This window comes from Paralichthys olivaceus, chromosome 10 (assembly GCF_024713975.1).
Source record: "Paralichthys olivaceus isolate ysfri-2021 chromosome 10, ASM2471397v2, whole genome shotgun sequence".
NCBI classification, from domain to species: Eukaryota; Metazoa; Chordata; class Actinopteri; order Pleuronectiformes; family Paralichthyidae; genus Paralichthys; species Paralichthys olivaceus.
The window spans coordinates 10,840,140-10,859,920 of NC_091102.1; the positions used below are offsets into that span (position 1 = coordinate 10,840,140).

Consider the following 19,781-nt stretch of genomic DNA (forward strand, 5'->3'; position numbering starts at 1 on the left):
GATCTGATACAACTAGATATCTTACTTTTTAATCATAAAAACAGGTTATAAGAATAGTGTGAAGCACATAAACATTGTTGTGGCTCATCTGTTGAGGACCGCAAAAATTTGTTGTTGGAACCATAGTGAATGTGTTACTTGATCAGGGGTTTTCCTCTTAATTTTAAAAATCATGACAATGTAGAACATTGTTTATCATTGGCTGTTGAACTTGTACTCAGGATTATATTTCTATAATATTTTTTAATTCACATATGATGGTTGAATTGAACTTATCAATGGAATGGTTGACTTGAAACAGGAACAACAAACACTAAATTAATACATTTAAAATATTTAATATTTGCAGAACACACAAGGGTTTCAGACATTCAGACACGAGAAATGTGCTCACATCGATAAAAATCATGATCCTCAGCATGCTGATGTCAAAATAAATATTTGTACACAATTTACAACACATATGTATCTCACAAATTTAAATGTGTATAAATATGGTTTGATACAAAAGTTATGACATAACTGGATATCAGGAATATAATGGCAAGTTGTTAAATCATCAGCATCACATACTGTATGTAGACATCTGAAATTTCACACAGTTTTCTGATGAATGCAATCCACCAAAGATACTTTTCAACTGTCCTTGTGTGAGTTGGAGATAATGGTGGTATCTGCAGCACAGTGATATGAGAGGTACTTCAGCGACAATCACTGTTGTTAGAATATTACAAATTACTGTAATAAAAGGCTGAGCGAGTCGGGTAACAGCATCTGAAACAATATCTTGTGATGGGATATGACATAAGGTCCTCCAGGTGATTGCCTGTACTGGAGTTAGTTCATCCAATGGTGTCATGAAGTGAAGCAGCATGAGAGTGGAACATCTCTGTCCCTGAGTGGTCTCAAGTCCTGCGGGGTTCAAGTTCATGGGAGAGCTGAGTAAGCGTCCGCTGGTTGTCGATCACGTTGAGCTGACGAATGTAAGTCCGAACCTCCGGGTGGGTCTTGCTGGCCAAGGGTGAATCTGGCCCTGATTAAATTGAAAATGCAGGTAGTGACGGAGAAAAAAAACGAGAAAGACATTGAACGTTATTCTCTACAAATCAACAGAGATCTTTTAAGTCTCCATAAAATTATTTCTTATCAAATATTTCCACTTACTGAATGGTTGGCTCCTACAGTGTCTCACTATCTTGACTGTATTAGCAATCATTCGCTGAAAGACAAAAAGCAACAATCACATACCAGGAATTAACTGATAAATTAGAAGATACAAATTTTCACCGTTAGATCAATACTCTGCACCTCCAGAGTCTCACCATTTTTTCAAAATTGACCAAACTGTCAATAAATGTCTTGTTGCCCTCGTGAGTGAAGGTCATGTCTGTAAAAGACAATGAAAAGCAGTGAGTGATAAAGAAAGAGCAAAGATTTTTTTTTAAAACATCCACCTTAAGCAACCCATCAATTCAGCCATCTCCAATCAGTCGTTTGAGAGAGTGCTGTGAGTGCAGATGAGCATAGTGCTGCTAACTAAATCACAGGATGTGCAGTTTAAATTTAAACATTTTGAAGCTGAATAGAACAGGTGGAGCACTTTGCCTCACACACCCTCTCTCCACACAAACACACTGACCAGCTACTACCGTCAGATTTACCATCAGCAGCACCAGGAGTAATTCTACCTGTGCCAACAGCTGTCAAAACATCCATAAAGATTTTACCATCCTGGGCATCCAGGCAGGATTCAGCATAAAAAAGGTTCATAGCTTTTGCTGTGTGCATTCATGTAACAAGCATACACTTCACTAATGCAGGCGTTGTCCCGCTCCACATCCCAACCCTTTACTTATCAGCTCTAAAAGTTAATCATACTGAGAAACACACCCAAGAAATATTCACACCAAGTTTGGTAAAAAAAAAAAACGACCATGCGTTATTAAATTTTTTTGCACACACGCATTCAAAATGAACAAATCACCTACTGGATAAAACTGTCAAAGTAGCATTAACACAACAAAAACAATTCTGATGCACTGGTCAAACTGATGTTACAATAAACAGTCATGTAATAAATGACTCTAACCTTTGATCAGCAGTGGCATGAAGGGAATGATGGGAGGCTCCAGCTTGGCGACTGTCAGTCTGTATGCTCGGTGGTTCCTGGAGGGGTCCTGTGGAAACAGGCACACTGTTGTGAGATATGCCGTCGCTGTGATAAACAGATCCATCACAGTCGTGGCCAGCGGTGACACTGCTATAAACCCACAGTGAGCAGCTGACAGTGCAATAATCTTGATGATCTTCTATTCAGTATTTATTCAGACAAAAACAAGAATATCAACACAGTTCGAAGTAAACAAAACATTTTATAACGTTCTTTCTGCTTACCATCAAGTTTTCAAATTCACAATAAAACTTCTTGAATTTGTTGGGAAGTTTCTGTGAAGACACATGATAGAAGAATTTGTGATTAAGATTTTAGTCATTTTGAAGAGACACAGACAAGGAGGACAAATCTTTACACCCACCTCCCAGGTCTGACTGAGCCGGCTCACTGCAGGGTTACTCAGGCCCATAATGACAGCAAAGAAGGCGTTCAGGTTCCTGTACTCCTTACAGCTTCGACACGAAACATGAGAAGATAAGATAGGGGAGCGAGATAGGGGAGCGAATAAGCATGAACTGCATTCAGAGTTAAATGAAATATAGTTAAAGAATGAACAGTGACACAAGATAAACTCACTGGGCAGCGATCTTGATGAACTTCTTGAGAAGCTGAACACGTTTACTGAGCTGAGAACACAGACACATCTCTGAGATGACCCAAAACTGAATCTCATTAAACCTCCTCAGAAACAGATCCAGGTTCACGGTGGTTTTCTTCATGTTTTGCCTCCCGAATGTGTGGTAGAGGAGATCGAGCTGTGAGATACACACAGAACAATATTTATTCTTCTGATGAATAAAAAAGCAGATTAACTAAATAAAACCAAACCAATTAAATTAAAAAAAACAGGTTTACAATGCTGTCAACCTCATGGGAGACATTATACAATGAATCAGATCTGCTAAAGGTACATGGTGTCTCCGTTATACCTCATGCACACAGTTGAAGAGCTCCCAGTCATACGAGGTCACATGATAAGCCACATCCTTAGAGCTCATCAACTCAAAGCTGGACAGTGACCCTGTCGATGGGCCCTCCTGCTCATGTAAAGGGGTCTGGAAAAATAAATTAACAAAATCAGAAATATATAAAACATGGTTATGTTAAACAGAAGTCAACAAAATGGCAAAAAAACACTTTGGCTGCTCACAAGAATTAACATTTAAACAATTCAATTCAAGAATTAATACATTTCTATGATCTGAAGGAGAGGCGTTGACTCACTAAAGAATCCAACTGGTCCCGTCTGCAGGCAAACAGACGTCCATTTATACTGAGAGTGGAGAACACTGACACATCGTTGGGCTTGAAGATCATTTTCTCTGTCACATGAAAACATGAGAGGGTTCATTTTATTTTATAAGAAATTTTGCCCTCATTTCATTTAAATGTATCATTAAAGTCAAAGAAAACAAAACGGAATAACAGTCTGGTCAGTCCAACACTTTGGCCCAGAATAAAATCGTAATCATAGGCTGATTCTGGGTGTACCAGCATACAGTCCAGGCTAAATTGATGTCAAACATCACAGTTGTTTCTGCATTGGATTAACTGGTTGGACCAGGCGTCTGTGATTGGTTGTTTTGCTGTCAGTCACCTGCTCCTGACCATAACCACCAATCACAATGACGCTCTGGACGATCCCAGCTGCTTTAATCAAGGAGTAATGACAGTGGTGAGTGTGAACATATTAATTCTGAGTATTTAGCAGATGTTTGGGTTGTTATTTTATAGTTTTATTTCACGGTCAAGTAGTCAGCTGTTCAGAGCATCCACTGGAGCAGCACCTATTATCTCAACAACTGTTTCATGGATCACCATTATATTATAACATTGCACCATCGAGCTCTTTCATGGAATATTTTTCTCATCTGAAAGATATTTAAAGCATTTCATTTCCTTGCATTTCCTTCCTCTGCTGTGTTTTTGTTTTTAATTTACAGAGAGCACAAGTCAAGTGTGGACAAGTAGGAGCTGCATTTGACATCCCTGGCAGAGACAAAGGAACATGACTGCAGTGAGGAGCAGCCAGCACCAACAGCCTCGTGCTAAAAGAGGAACTGAGCCCAGGTTGTTTTTTTTCCCTCCAGCTGCTTTAAAGGGCGTTTTTTTAGCACCTCCTGTCACAGTCTGCAAAACGCACCTCGTTTCTCACTAAATCAGCCGGGGGATTAATTAGTATTACAACACCATGCTCGCGCCGGCTCGCCCATTGTACACGTAGCTGCCACTGCTCTCACCTCCTGCCGAACTGAGGTTGACCAGGAGCAGGTCCTCCGCTGACCCCAGCTTGTCGGCCACAGCACCGATGACCTCCCTAACTGAGGTGGCGACGGGGACCCGGATTGTGGTGTAGGTATGGTCGCAGCAGTAGACTTTGAACAGAACTGGAGAAAGGAATCAGAGCAAATAAGGGATTGTTGGAGGAAAGAAATGAAGAAGCAGCAAAAATGTACTTTTTGGAATAATATTTGAATACTTGACAACCTGGCAATCACAAGATAAATCTGAGGATCACACGATGATTCACGAGAAGAGTAGAAATCATATTATATGAAATGTGATTATTTTTCAGAATTTTCTCTAATATTTACTTTTCTTGTCAAATCTTGGATCTAGTTCTCGAAATCAAACAATAAACTTTGCTTTATTTAAAGGCATCAGATGTCAAAGAGGGTAGGAATCTCTGCAGTGTTCAACAAAAACTGGCTTTAGTTGAGGAGATGCAAACAGAAATCTCCATGTGGGTAAAAGTCCTGGTGAACAGTCTGGGACAAACTTGACCCACGTGGAGACGTGTCCTTCACTCACTTTCATCATGGCTCTTAATGGGCTGACGCTTCTGAAGCTTCTCGTTGCCCATGCTGAACTGGCGCAGGAGGACTTTGTGCTGTGACAAAATTGAACATGTTTAGGTCGAAAAGTATTCACAATATAACACAATCTGCATGAGACCTTTAATTTGAAAATGAAAGAGTCAGTTTTACCTTTTTCTGTGAGACTCTGGCTTCAGTGCTACAACATGAAAACAATAAGCCAAAGTTAAACAGAGGGCTCTCAGGCTGTTCATCAAACAGTAAAAGTGACATGTTTATATTATGAATACGAGCACTTTCGGATGACGGATCGTTATTTCACCAAAGTCTTTCCCACTGAGACACTAACTTACTTGTGCTTTACTATTCTCTCCAGCTCTGTGAGCTGATCTCTGAGGGCTGGAATCACTTTGGCATCATCAGACACAGCCATGAAAAACTCCTGCAAACACATAAAAAGCATCCTACTGCCGAATGGAGACTTGTCATCTTATCCTTTTGTCTTTCTAACCAGAACAACAAAAGTTTATTGTGTGTTTTAACTAAATTCCCATTGATTTTATTGTGTTCTGTGGTTAAATCAGTATTCTTATCTAGTGGCTGACCTGTAGGAAGGCCACTGACATGTCCTCCTCCTGCAGATGATCTCCATGTACAGCTGCCCACTGCATCACCAGGCGAATCACCCTGCGCTTGTTGTTGAGTGTGTAATCCAGCTTCTCCTGCTCAGAGCCCTGCAGGGCCTGGGCATGGTAGGTGCAGCGCAGTTAAAGATCAAAACATGTAACTACACAGCAGAGTAGTATGTTTATTTTCTTGTTCTCCTGTCGGTTTATCAGCACCAGAAAAGAACATTAGGTTAGCAAAGGATATTGGGCCATCAACACGGGACACAGTTGGCTGTTTGGAATGAAGACACAGTGCATGAGGGCAAAGTCTTCCAAGGCTGAATCTGTGACAGAAAAAACAAAGGAGCTCACGTCAAACACCTGTGACGTAAGAGCAGATCAGACAGTCTCTGTCATCTCTGCAGGCAAATGAAAACCATACGTATCCACACAAGCGAGAGTAATTAGATCAGCTCTGTGATGTGTGGCTAATTATAGATGAGCAGAAGCAGGTCAGTGCAGAGCAGGCGGAGGACAGAGCAGAGAATGAATATCTTGCATGGAAGAAAACCCCTCATAGTAAATGATCATCATTGTGACAGATTATATTACAGGCCTCTAATCTGACACAGTGAATGTTTCATGGGCTTTACCTGACTCTGCGAACTGGGAATCCAATCGCATCATTTCAAGGAGGTGCTCCAAAATCTTTTCCGGCGTCCCTGACATCACCCTGTATCTGGACAGAGTAAAACACACCCTTCACTAATCAAGAAACACTGGATCTCAAGGCCTAATGACACAACTGCGGCCCTCGATCTGATTTGTGTTATACTTGAACTTGTGTGTGTGTGATTGCTTCATTTGATAAAATTCCTATTTACAATCACAGAGTTTTCGGCTCTGGATTAAGAGGAGTCTCGGCTAATAAAAAATACATATATATTGGGATGCAAGGCCGTCACAGGCCGTGTCAGGCCGTGTCTCCCCCCACTCACGGGGGAGACACTCTCATGTGTGAGGAGAGGAGCTGATTAGAGGGCGACCCCAAATGAGTCAATTGTGACTTGCCAGGCCTCTGTTTTACCCCGAGGAGCTCTGGTTCATCATTACCATTAATGTGTCTCCTTATATTACTGCAACTCTGGTGCAGTGACAGACGCCTCTGTCAAGAAAACACTTGTCGGCTGCACTGCACAGGAAGTGCTTGTGCAGCCTGTGTGATCAAGAAGCATTTTTTTGACAAACATAATCCAATATTCTCCAGCATCTTCAAGGAGAAGGCTTGTGATATTTGAATTTTTTTTCTCATTGTCCACAAATGTCCAAAGAGAAGACTAAAACCAACAATCTAGAAATTCCTTTTTTAATCTAAGTTAAATTTGCTAAGAACTACTGAATTAGCTGTTATAGGAAACAATTATTAAATGATACTAATAATAACTTTTATTTATATTGCACCTCTCAAAAACAGAGTTACAAAGTGCTTTATCATTTAAAATTAAAGACAATACCAACAGTTAAAAATAATCCATACGATATAAGTGAGTCTTAAGAAGAGACTTTAAAAGAGGTGCTGAGCTGACCGGCCCGAGATTTCCAGACAGGGAGTTCCAAAGTCTCAGGGCCTGGATATTTAAGACCCTTTGTGACCTAATTATTCAGGACTTAGAAATCGGAAAGAAATAGGATTCAGTCAAAGACGAGCTGTACAGAGTAGCTACTGGAAAACAGCCTAAAGTATTGTTGGTTGTGGTCTTTTCATGAGATATGTTGGCGATGAGAAAAAATATAGAATACTGTACTGCAGAAATACCACCTGCAGTTTCATCGTTTCCTGACTCAGAACATTTGTTTAAGTTTTTTAAGTATTTTTTTTTACCTTAAATAGCAGCTTTAAAATGTGTTTGGTGGTTCACTGACTTGGAATGAGGAGAATGTTTCCTCTTTCATTCACACTCCTCACCCTGAACAGGTACCATCACTCATGAGGAGTGTTGAATAGGCTTTGTTTGTTCTCTACTGAAAACCACTTTATCACTTAGACACAAAGCCCAACAGAATAAGTCACCATGCGAGGCTGCAGAGGGCGCTGTTTCTCGGTAAAAGTTAGTTTGAGGATTGTTGTCCATTTAATGGAGGGAGAAATACTGTGTGTTTGTTCACCTTTTCTGTCTTAATAGCTCTGTTTAGTAATGTGTGCAGTGCAGTGCAGGGTACATTTACTTGTAATGGGAGGACGAGGCTCCATGGACAGAGCTTCGACTGTTGCTGAGGCTCTTCTCCAACACCAGAACATCCTGACCGTGCTCCTTCAGACGCACCGTGTTTGCCTCCACATCCTTCACACAATAAATAAAATACATAATCATCATATAAAGACTCAGATTTTGTAGAATACACTGAAAGGTTGTTTTTTTCAGATCTGTCTGATCTTGTGTGTGAGATGCTGTCTCCTCCACAGTTGAGTGAAAATGATGCGTCGTAAACTGAGCACAGTGTTTACACCATCACACAATCATCTGGTAATTGCAGTGAGGTTTGACTCTGCTCTGTGAACCAGAACCAGTCGTAATTGTGCCTGCTGCAGAGACAGCGTCATTAACACCAGGCCCCAGCTACAGAGCAGAGTGGAGGAGATGGTTTATCCAACAGAGTCAACACACAACCACACTGACCTCAGGTCTTGATACAGACTGAGAAACATATAATAAGGAAACAACTGCAATTCAAGTCTGTTTAGTTTGAAACAACCACGAATTGGATGTTTTGTCTTCAATCATACTTTTTTCTAGTACGCTATGGTTCTTGTGACCTTGTAAGAAATGTGAAATTATGTAAACTTGAGGTGAATAAACTTTAAATTTAAAAAAGTTTATTTTCTCAAGTAATTGAATTGTTTCTCACAATGAACTGGAGATGGAGATCCTAATGTTTCCATAGAAACCACTGTGGAAACAATTTTGGTGACATGTTGAATGTTGTACAGTGTACAATGAATGTTTAGAATATCTTGCTGAGTCTAAATATTGTCTAGCTCTTATTTATAATACTAATAAGACAGTTTATCACTTTAAAATTCTGTTGCAGGTTTTGAGAAATGGTGATACAAAGAAGTGATGTCATCAAATCCAATGAATCATTTTAAAATGTCGAAATCATTCAAAGGGAACATGAACAAATTATTAGATTGTCTACTTTTATTTGATTCTTTTATTCCATTCATCATAATTTCTTATCGGTAATCAGATCAAGTTGTTGGTTTATCATTCACCAGGTGTACGGTTTCTTTACTGTAAGATGATAGATAGATAGATAGATTACTTTATTCATCCCCAAAGGGAAATTCGGTAAAGATGATGTCTCTGTCCTTCATTATGTAAAACTGTAAGAAAGCTGCTTCATATCAAGCTCAGCATTTATGATGGCGTCAGTTCCCAGATGGAAGTTTGTGACATAACAAGTTTTAACCCTACAGCTGATTAAACCACAAATCTGCGTGTTATCTCTAGCCTGAAGTTACACGAGTCACCATATTTCACATTTAATGCCATGAGCTAATGGTGCAGAGGGCTGGTGTGCTCTCTCTCTCTTTCCCTGATGATGCATTTATAGCTGCTCTGCTGAGTCTTCACCAACAGAGGGCATTAGTGTTTTTTTTTTAACAGTAATAACATGAGTAGACACAGAAACTCACCCTCAAAATCCTGTTGAAGTCTTCCTTGTCTACTCTCAGGAAGTGACAGTTGTCCTCTCGCAGGACAATGGACGCAGCACGGGGGGCGTCGTTGACCAGAGCCAGCTTCCCAAAGTCGTCCCCCTCATGAAGCGTGCAGACGACACCCTGAGGAGCACAGCACCCTGAATCACACATCCTGACGCTTTTCACATTTATATCTGATTTGAAGAAAATACCTACTTTTCCATAGATGACGACATTGACGGAGCCCTTCAGGATAATGTACCATGAGGTGCCCTCCTCCCCTTGATTGAACACTGGGAGAGAAAACAAATCATATAGAAAGACTGACAGTGTCTCATCTGGGATTTGTTGTATTTATGTAATGCAGTTATGAATTTAACAGTTTTATCAAAACACTCACAGACTGTTCCTGTTTTGGCATGGGACTCGAAGATCAGTACTCCTGCCAGCTCTCTTTTCACCTGTGCAGATTTATAATGAGGGAGATCAATGTTAAAACACATTCCTTTTACTTAGCGGTGCCACAGGGAGCAACCAAAAATATTACTCTACTTTCCTCCTAGTCAAATCCCTCACTGGTGTAAAACATGAATGTGACTTATTGTCCATATAAATATGCAGTTTACAGATATTACTTGTTTTTCAAGGCACATGAATCTCAATAGCAACGCAAACTAATGATATTAACTGTAGAACCCCAGGGGGGCACTGGCCGCAGCTGAAATCGGATTTTACGAAACTAGTCATTTACTAACAATACTAACAATAAATAGGACAATCTTTTGGGAGTTGTCTAATCTGTTTTTATTACTCAATCAGGAATTGGCATTGGCCATATAAATTATATATATTATATACATTTTGGCCCCTTTATGGCCCCTGATTTAGAAAAATCCTAGATCCACCACTGCTGTATGTGGTGATCTGGACTCTGGGTGAGATATATACTGGGGGGGGGGTGTTTGCATCTTTGTATCTTTTCTCTCACTCACACTGCTCTGATTCTAAATGTCTGTGAAGCTGAGCATGTTTTATTATCGCCACAGGAGAGAGAAATAAATTCACTGATGGAGAATTTCTACTCACAGTGGTGGATAGATGAGATAAGGCCGTGATATGGAGCAGCTCCTCATAAATTATCTCCAAATCATCTGCTGTTCTTTCAGATGGACTGGAAAACAGGAATCACATAGAGGAAATTATAAAAGCACCACACTGTCCTTTATTTAATGTCACTTCAGAGATTTAAAGCCGTACTGTTTCCTCAGAATCATCCTCATGTGGGCGTCAGGTCCGATCTGCGAGAGGAGGAGCAGGGTGTCCTGCAGCTCTTCCTGGCTTTCCTGCCTCTCCACTTCGCTGGGCAGGGGGGCATCCTCCTGTTCATCGTCCAGGAAGCGGTAGAAGAGGTACTTGTCCTGGAAGATCAGCTCCTGGTCCACTGCATCAAAACAACACAACACAGACAGCACGGGGCCTAGATTTAAAATCTCCGTCGCTCACTCACGTGTGTGCAGACATAGGCGTCACACAGAGTCTCACCATGGTTGAGAACTCCTTCTTCCAGCAGCACCTGCCACATGCCCACAGCCTGGATACGAGAGTGGACACATGAGCTCTGCTGCATTTGCCAGTCGACCAACTCTGTCCCCACACAGCACTGCCTGGCAAAGACACAAGTCAATATTAGATTTGACATAAGGTCAGGAAGTTATGTAACATTCCTAATGTATAATATTAATTAATTATCTGTTGTTGATTAGCTTTGTCTATCTGTTGTATTGTTTCTTGAGCCCAATAACTGACAGCAACTTTTATCACATGACAAGAAATTAAATTTGTGACATATTATTCTTTAAGTAACCCACACAAGCCTGCTCATGATAAAGTTACACATAATAATAAAAAAGTTCCACAGAACCCATAGAATGCAACCGTTGGCTGTAGATAAGATGGACGTCATGTCTCGACTCCCTCGTGGGATAAAGCCACAGTATCGAGGTCACACCAATACACAAGCCCGACGAATCACAAGTCAGCTGTCAATCACAACGTTTCACCCTGTTTTTATAGCATCAAATAACTAATTGCAACCGAAACTTGCTTTTGCATTTGAAAAAACGTCAGTGTTATAAGAACTACCAAAAAAATTTTTATTTTTAATTTGTCGAAGTGAACTTTTTAGTTTGGCCCAAGTCCCATTTGCTTACAAGGAGGAGGTGGAGTTTATGATGTAAAATTGCAGCCAGCCACCAGAGGGCGATCAAGATGCTTTGGCTTCACTATTGAGCAGCAGTCATGTCCATCTTTCTATACAGTATGGTTTGCACTCACAAATCCTTTACATGTGAATTGATTTTTGGCCACTTGGGGACAGCACAACAAGTTGTGAATACAGAACTGACACATGAAGTTGATAATAAAAGATCTCCGTCTTTTTAGGCTATCATGTCGCTATCTTTTTTAAGTTTTCAAACTAACGCTAGCTTATTTATAGCTTTCGCAAACGATTTCTTAATAAAATGTATTAAAATGTCAACCAACCTATATGTTTTCAGGTGGTACTTCCTGTCTCTAATCATGTGCGGCGCCCTTGACAGGATGGCGTTACGGAGAATCTTCCCAGCCCGCAAGATCTTCTCCGAAGGAACCTAGGCAATAGAGTTAAAGTCAAAATAAAGACAAAAGTAAAATGAAAGTACAATAGAGTCCTACTGAATAACAGGTGATAGCTGAGCCCTACATTACAGAAGTTGAGTTTACTACCTGAGAAATGCATTTAGGATTGGGTTTGGCTGGGCTTTCAATGAATGACTTCTGCAAAATAAAATGAAACAAAAAAATAAGTGGAACTGAAATGAGAAGACATCATGGATGACAGTGAAGCTGAGGCTCCTCTGGTGACAGAAAAATAAACGTTACAGAAAACTGTGTGAAATTAAAGGTTTGTTGTTACGGAACACAACAGTCCGGAAATTGGCAATAACAGACACCAGGAAAACAACAAGTCAAACGAGTCAGGTTAAATAACAGGTGATTTTCCTCTCGCGGCAGACCACTGGATGTCTTTTCCACCGCTCCTGTATGACTCACAGTCGACATTATGTGTTTGTTAGCTGTCAATTTTAATTGAACTTATGGCTTTCTATATTGCTTCTGAGTTAAAGTAACAGTGTGTTCCCACACGGATCCCTTTAGTTGCTCAAACGGGACATAGATATTGTGTTGTAAGTGTTTCTCTTTCTCCACTGGGACCATTGGTGGGGGTGGGCTGCTGGGTTGTGACATTTAAAATGCATTGTGCATGCCCTAGAGAACAGTGTTAACTCATGCAGTTATGTGAAGGCTTTAAAGCCTCATCTTTTATTAACAAGAGAATTAGTCCACTCAGTAGCCGAAGAGGTTGAGCTTTTATAGTTATTATTCATATATTGTATGCGTTAAAGCGTTTTGTTTGTTACATAAGAGAAAAATATGTTATGAAGTCCACTTTCTATATAACTGCAAAATCTTGTTGCCATGTTGTTCCTTACATATAGAAACAAAGCAAAGGTCACCATAAATCTACTGCGGTGCCACGTTATCAACCCAGTGGCCAGGAAACGACAACAGGAGAAAGGTGGGACAGGAACTGTACAGGATGGAGACAAGAGCTGCAGTCACCTTATTTATATTTAGACTTTAAACAAACTTCACATTCCTCGTTGATTTCCAACCCAAAAAATGAGCCGTAGCTGAGGCTGCCAAAACTTAAAATGACACTAGACGGGAACAAGGCAGTGACAACAGCTCTGTTTCCTCAACCCCTCAGCCCTTCTCTGTCTTTCATAACATGCAACATCACAGTTAGTGTTATACTAATTAATTAACACGTGTAAGATTGTACAGTGTCAAAGAAATTACCTTATTCTGGTGTTTGGAGACTGGAACAAATGAGTTGTTGCTGATGTTCTCTTTGTCCGGCATCCCTGTATGAGGAGAACACAGCATATATTACAATACACTGTAAAGTCACATAGAGGAAGAACACGAGGATCAATGAAAAGTGGGTTAAGAGCTTGAGCTTGTCCCATTTTTGCTCAATCCTCCTCTATTTAACCCTGATAAACTGTTCTACAGATCCCATGCAGGGTCCACGCTTCACTCAGCTTTATCAGCTCATTCCAACAAGTAAAGTTTCCTCCAGCAAACAAGAGGCTGCATCTGATGTACCATAAAAAGACAATTCAATCTTTGAAAATGTTTTACTGTAAACATTTTTGTTGTTGCTTCAGGGCAACAGAATAAATGCAAAATACATTAAGTTAGTTTAACTTTCTTTCGGACTCATATAAAAATATAATTATGAAAAAAAAATATATAGAAAATAATATGAATTATAAAATATAAATATATACAACAAACTTTTGATTTGCACCTGTCCATATTTGAAGCTAAGCAAAAAATGTATTAAATGTATATAAGTATGATAAGTATTCAGAGCTTTAAGCCTGCTGCACTGTGCTGCTCGCCTCCCTCCAAGACAAATAGCATAGTATAATCAGTCAAGGTTGCTCAGTCACAACTGTATCTGCAGGGAGAAGAAAAACTCAGCTATTCTTAGCAGTGCCCCTCAGACTGCTGATACCACAGAACAGACAGAATCGGCACAATGTAGAGAAAGTGGTACACGGCTGGATTTGTAACATTAGACTTGGGGCTACACGTCCAGGAACAAAGCATCTGTATCAGCCTCAGCTATGTGGACAAAGCTCTGTGTGATTCCTGGTCACTGAAGATTCTTCTATATTTTACCATCACGTTGGATACAATGTGTTTAAACCACATGACTGCTGTGAAAACCAACATTCTGAAAGGAAAATAATATAAAAAAAATATAGAATCTGTGTGTGAACAGATGGGTCGCTCCATATTACCGTTATATACTACATTATTACTATGACTAATATGTCTATGCATCCTACATTACAAAAACATGCTGGGTGGCAGGCTCTGGGATCAGCGACTCTAGAAAAAGAGTTGCTGCTTTTATATATCTGCTCTTTATATAGAATATGTATGTGTGTGTATATCTATTTATTTGCTGTAGGTCCTTGTGGACTTTGTGCTTGTTTGTTGCTGTGAAGTTAACGTAGCTGTCCATCATTGTATTTGTGAAGCTGTCATGTTGGTACATGTGACATGATGGCATTCATTGAAGTGTCACATCATTTCAATCACATCAGTAGAGATGCGGCATGTTGAACGCATGTCAGAGCAGAACGCAACATTAGACTCATACAATGAAAAGTTTGTATATCCTGGGGAAGAAAAGTTCTTTCACTCTGAACATTTCAAAGATGAATGATGCAGTAGAACACTTAATAAATGTGTGTTCATGCTTGGTGCTCAGGTGCAGTCATGCTCTCTGTATGAGCAGAGTGAGCGAAACAATGCTGACTTTAAAAGCATCCACCTGTTAACACCGAGGTGCAGTGAAAGCCTTGTGTTTCTGTGAGTAAGAAAACTGTTGAAAACATGATTTATTCATTCGACTCAGCCACCACGGTTACAAAAGCAGCGAGCTGCTGTGGATGCACTGTACAGGGAAGTGCATGCGCCTCCAGCTGCTGATGCTCCTGGGAGTTCATACTGTAAATCTCCTGCACTGTAGGTTGTTCTGCGGTTACAGTACCGCTCCAGAGCTCATAGCAGTGATGAACACTGATGCAGACAAATCTACTTTTGAAAGCTTCTAAAAAAACGTTGATCAAATTGTTTCTTTATGATGAGAAGTGGTTTGGTGTGACATATTTAAAAAGCTAGTGTTGTTTGGAACATATATGTGTCCATTATTTATGGCCCTTCTCTATAACTGCCTATATTAAACACTGCCAGTAAAACCATCAGACTCTGGATCCCCTCACTGCACCCTGCTGCTCATCATTTTTATGGTACATGACTTTAAAGCATGTTAAGTGCTCTGTTTGAGCAAAGATGAGTCAGTATCCAGTTAAATTGCAACAGAAAATAAAATAAAACTATCAGCCTTTATCACAATGTGACAAGATAAAAAAAATAGAGGGGCGGACAGTAATGGAGTTAGACAGTGAGAATCAAGTCATCCACTGGACAGAAGAATAAGTGCATAGAAACCTTGCAAAATATATTGTTTTATTCTCAATTTAGCTTGTCTTCACCCTGATCTCTCACGTAGGCTCTCACGTAACACAGAACTGTAACATAAACAGGTTTGTAAACTGATCATGTGGGCCAGTATATGACAACTTTCTTAAACTTAGGGTCAAAAGGAGTTTGTATTTTCTCAACTTTTTAATTTTTTTTAGTGCGGCTAAGAGTAGAGTTAGTGCTTTGTGTTCTGAGACTACATGTACAACCAGGTGTGCTGTGTCTACATGAAGTATTTTAACAGTTACATGTAACATATACTACAATCTGTCTTGTGTGAAATTGAATACAGCTACTGATAACTGTGACAGTTAGGAATAAATGTCAAGTAAACGTAAATCACTCAGGGCTACTTACTTATCGCACTACAACCACTCTCCATCACACCGTAGGGTGGAGCGAGGAGTCCAGCCAAGCACTGAGGATATTTCTGTAAAAACAAAAAAGATAATAGAACATTATCAAATGTCATCAGGCACAGCAGATCTAGTGCCTGTAGTTTAGCATGTTAGTAAACCACAAAGCTGAGGCTGATGGGACACTTATTAGTTTAGGTAGAGGCTGAAACCATTGAATAAAGATGGACGATATGATGGATCCCCGAAAGTGAAGCCAAAGTGTCTCCATTGCCCACTGCGGTACTCCATGGCTGGCTGCGGTATAGGTCATAAATGCTGTCTTCTCCATGATAGCAGATGGGATAAAGATCAAACCATGCATACATGTCAAATATTATTTTTCAGAGATTATTTCGATCATTTTGGGTCATTCTTACGAAACTGGTGTACAATCAATGGGTTTGGTTTAAATAAGTTATTTTGTGCGAACGAGTGAAACATCATGATTGACAGCTGAGACTGTCCCAAGTGGAGACGTGTCATACAGTCTTTTGTTTAACAAGTACAGCCGGGGCCTGAGAGAGAGTTGATAGTTATTGCACTGAACCCTGTAGGAAAACATTTCTTACATTCTCAAATTAACTCACTGCCAATGAGAGGTTCACTGTAATTAGTAAACCATCTGTGTCTTTCACGTTTAACAGATGCAAAGACATAATATAACTAAGGTGTCAACAGTGCACATCCAGCTGGGAGTCTGTGTTGCATGTTATTTCTCAGAGTCTCTTCCAAGAAAAAGAAGGAAAAAACAACAACCCTTCTGTCATCATTTGCCTCCAGGATGAAAGGATGAGAAGAAAAGTCAATTGGAGTTTGGGGTGTTGGTTGATATTTCGTCCTCATCAGTTCTAACACGCAAATGTGAGTCTGGTTCAGTGAGAAATGATCACAAAGCTTAGTTATTAAGGACAAAATGTGCATTTGTTGTTCATTAAATACAAATTTGTCTTGATTCTACTTCCCAGTTACATTTATCTCATTTGTCTCTCGGTTTTTCCCTGTCATGCAGATTACATCTTTCGGATTTGTGCGTACCCACTTATGTTGTACATGCTGCAGAGAACCACAGAGCAAACAGAGCATGACAGTAAAACTGTATGTGTCTTATACCATCACTGTGCCCCGCAGCATCACAGACGTTATGCAATGAACATCATACTGCACCCATGCTCTCATATAAATGTCACTGGTGGACTGAGAGGTAAATGTCGTGTTATGAACCATGTGACCCAGATAAATGCAAAACCATTAAAGTCATTGCTGTCTGATGCTAAAATGTGAAATCCTTGGTTTATTATGATAATTTGATATTTATGCCCTGTCTTTTTATAGGATTTTTTAAAGAAAATTATCTTGTTACTTCAGAAAAACTGCAAGGTTGTGGTTCTCTCTTTTGTATCTGATTATTCTCAAACATATCATATCATATTTCTGATCCAAATAATATATAGCTTGTGGCACAGTATTGTAGGGGTTAGCACTGTTGCCTTACAAGTTTTAATCCCAGATTTTCTGCGTAGAGTTTGTTCTCCCTGTGTCTCTGTGGGTTTTCTCCAGGTTATCCAGCTTCCTCTCTAAATTGACTGTAGATGTGAAACTGAGTGTGATGGGTTGTTTGGTTCTGTATGTTGGCCCTGTTAGATGCAGTTGACCTGTCCAGTGTGTACCCTGTCCACTGGGATTGACTCCAGTTTATCAGATAAGAGGTATAAATAATGGATGGAGGGATGGATGGAAAACACGAGTCATTGTTTTGTTTTATCTTTCTCCTTGATGGAGGAAATGCTTTCAGCTGTTTAATGGTTTATTAGTTTATTAGCAAGGTTACCCAAAAACAATTCAGCTGATATCCAAATCTTGTGGAAGGGTGGGTTTTTTCACATTTTGGACATTTTCTCAAATAACGGAATAATTCATGAATCATAAAGAAAAAACACTGAGGGACTGTTATGAGTGTGTGTAATGTGGTGCAGCTTGATTGAATTTAAGAAGGCTGTTTGGCTCGGCGGAGGTTTGTGCTCTTCTGAGTGCCATTCTAGTTTTTGTGTGTAAAACTACACTTTACTGTAATACAAGCTGATTCTTAAAAGTTATTTTTTAAACAATTCATGAAATGTAAATGGAAGCCTATGAGATTATTCTGTAGTCAAAGATGACCAGAAACTGATTATGTGCCACAGAGGCTGTGTTCAGTCAATAAAAAGCTGATAGAGGACCACTTAGTGACCGGCCAGGTCTCTGTGGCCTCCTATCTCCTGGTCAGAGGAGACTGAAAGCTAGAATTCTCCTGCCATTTGTTCCTGGACGGTAATGTGCTCTCAGAGGTCAGGTTTTTAAATTTAATTCCACCCTCTGAGGTCAGTTAATCACTTTAGAGACTCTTCTGTGGGGCACAGCTTTTACCCCTCAATCAAGACGCAGTTTGGAAATGTTTCAGCGAGGTTTTGGAAAAACTGTAGTCAACCCCATACTCAGATTATGAATGTAATTATCAGATTAATTAATCATTCAAGTGAACCGATGCAGTGAAGCTTCCAGAGTCACTGCACCAAGACAATCTTTGTCAACAACCAGAGGATTTAGGATTAGGGAGGAGCACTTAAACTGAGCCGCACAGAAACAAAAGAACTCATCCCCTCTGAACTAATAAAGCTGCTCTCCCTGAGGAGCTGAGTCCGCTACACATGAGGCTGCTGTTGTTTCAGAGGAGGATTACAAACATGTCAGGTGTGTAAAAAGCACTCAGTCTCTGTTTTGTCAGTAATTATGTCTCTGACTCTTAAAACACATAATACACCTGTTTCCATAAGCAACTGTTTCACAACCTCCACTGTCGGCCGTTGAGTCTCTTCAGTTTACACTCTACTTGTATTAGTATATTTTTATTGTCTATTTGTCAAAAACCATTACTCACTTAACTGATTAGTCAGACAGAAAATCAATAAGTAATCAATGATTCATTAAATTGTTTAGGTTATTTTTAAGCAACTTTTCTAAATTGTACAGACGGTTTCAGCATCTCAGTTTTAAAAAGAATAAATCATTTCGTATTGAAGATCATTTGGTTTTCCTCAATCTGATTAATTGATTTAATTAATCAAGAAAAGAATTGAGATTAATGATAATAATTGTATGGGAGATACAATCTAAGGGAGATTAGAGTATTTCAATTTCAATTTGGAGGCTGGAGCCTTTTTTTCCTTTTGAAAGTTACTTGGGAAAATAAATTCCCATCCTGCATCATATTAGTTTAATACTGTTCCGCTGTTATACCCCCTTCCTTTGTTGTTATTTGTTTACCTGACACCCAGAAGTTAGAATATTGCTTTATAGTTAAATGAATAGTACAATGATAAGATTGTTCCCACTCTCACACATTATTGTTGGATCAATCAAATAAGCCAATTTCCCAAAATGTGAAACTGTTCCGTTGCATGAATCACACATTGGCCTTTATCATTTTAACTCCACGTGATTATTAGAGCATTAAATCCATTCAAACAACAGCTAGAGAGAATAATACTGCAAGTGTACTGGAAAATAATGAAATCTTCTAATGAATATGTAAAACACTGTTGACATCCTGATTAGGTTTATAAACCTTGTTTAGAAAGACATAAAAAGCTAAACGTGCTTGCTTTGTCACCCAGGAATGCAAATTCAAATATGCATGACAACGTTTTATGTCAGTAAAACATCCACTGGGTGAGATTTGTGCAGCTACTTCCCTACAGTCCATCATTAAAAACCATAACACTGACAGAGGTTTTCTTATCATCCATTATCTCCAGTTGTGGAGGGACAACAGAGCAGTAAATCACTTTTTAGGGGTTTTAGGATCACTAAGTTGCTGCAGCAGAGTCAGAAACAAGCTCCACTGGGACTCACATGCATCTCTGTGCATAAAATCCACAG

General features: G+C 39.6%; 1 protein-coding gene across 5 annotated transcripts in view; it reads right to left on the bottom strand.

The window, feature by feature from the left end:
- Positions 1–322: 322 nt before the first annotated feature.
- The window catches only part of rapgef4a (Rap guanine nucleotide exchange factor 4a), a 30,929-nt gene continuing 11,470 nt past the window's right edge, over positions 323–19,781 (bottom strand). For 3 of the 5 annotated variants that reach the window (XM_069533466.1, XM_069533469.1, XM_069533468.1), the window contains 27 exons: positions 15,826–15,898; positions 13,204–13,268; positions 12,067–12,117; positions 11,845–11,951; positions 10,843–10,964; positions 10,558–10,741; positions 10,387–10,471; positions 9,701–9,761; positions 9,517–9,593; positions 9,295–9,441; positions 7,824–7,939; positions 6,251–6,336; positions 5,863–5,941; positions 5,595–5,745; positions 5,343–5,431; positions 5,161–5,188; positions 4,985–5,063; positions 4,414–4,560; positions 3,398–3,495; positions 3,103–3,228; positions 2,750–2,928; positions 2,535–2,625; positions 2,395–2,445; positions 2,090–2,177; positions 1,323–1,387; positions 1,165–1,219; positions 323–1,033 (listed from right to left, as the gene is read on the bottom strand). In XM_069533466.1, the coding sequence (XP_069389567.1) occupies positions 906–1,033; positions 1,165–1,219; positions 1,323–1,387; positions 2,090–2,177; positions 2,395–2,445; positions 2,535–2,625; positions 2,750–2,928; positions 3,103–3,228; positions 3,398–3,495; positions 4,414–4,560; positions 4,985–5,063; positions 5,161–5,188; positions 5,343–5,431; positions 5,595–5,745; positions 5,863–5,941; positions 6,251–6,336; positions 7,824–7,939; positions 9,295–9,441; positions 9,517–9,593; positions 9,701–9,761; positions 10,387–10,471; positions 10,558–10,741; positions 10,843–10,964; positions 11,845–11,951; positions 12,067–12,117; positions 13,204–13,268; positions 15,826–15,898 (2,628 nt within the window). In that variant the 3' untranslated portion in view covers positions 323–905. The remainder of the gene's footprint in view (positions 1,034–1,164; positions 1,220–1,322; positions 1,388–2,089; positions 2,178–2,394; positions 2,446–2,534; positions 2,626–2,749; positions 2,929–3,102; positions 3,229–3,397; positions 3,496–4,413; positions 4,561–4,984; positions 5,064–5,160; positions 5,189–5,342; positions 5,432–5,594; positions 5,746–5,862; positions 5,942–6,250; positions 6,337–7,823; positions 7,940–9,294; positions 9,442–9,516; positions 9,594–9,700; positions 9,762–10,386; positions 10,472–10,557; positions 10,742–10,842; positions 10,965–11,844; positions 11,952–12,066; positions 12,118–13,203; positions 13,269–15,825; positions 15,899–19,781) is intronic. The other 2 variants (XM_069533467.1, XM_069533470.1) reach the window with 1 other exon arrangement.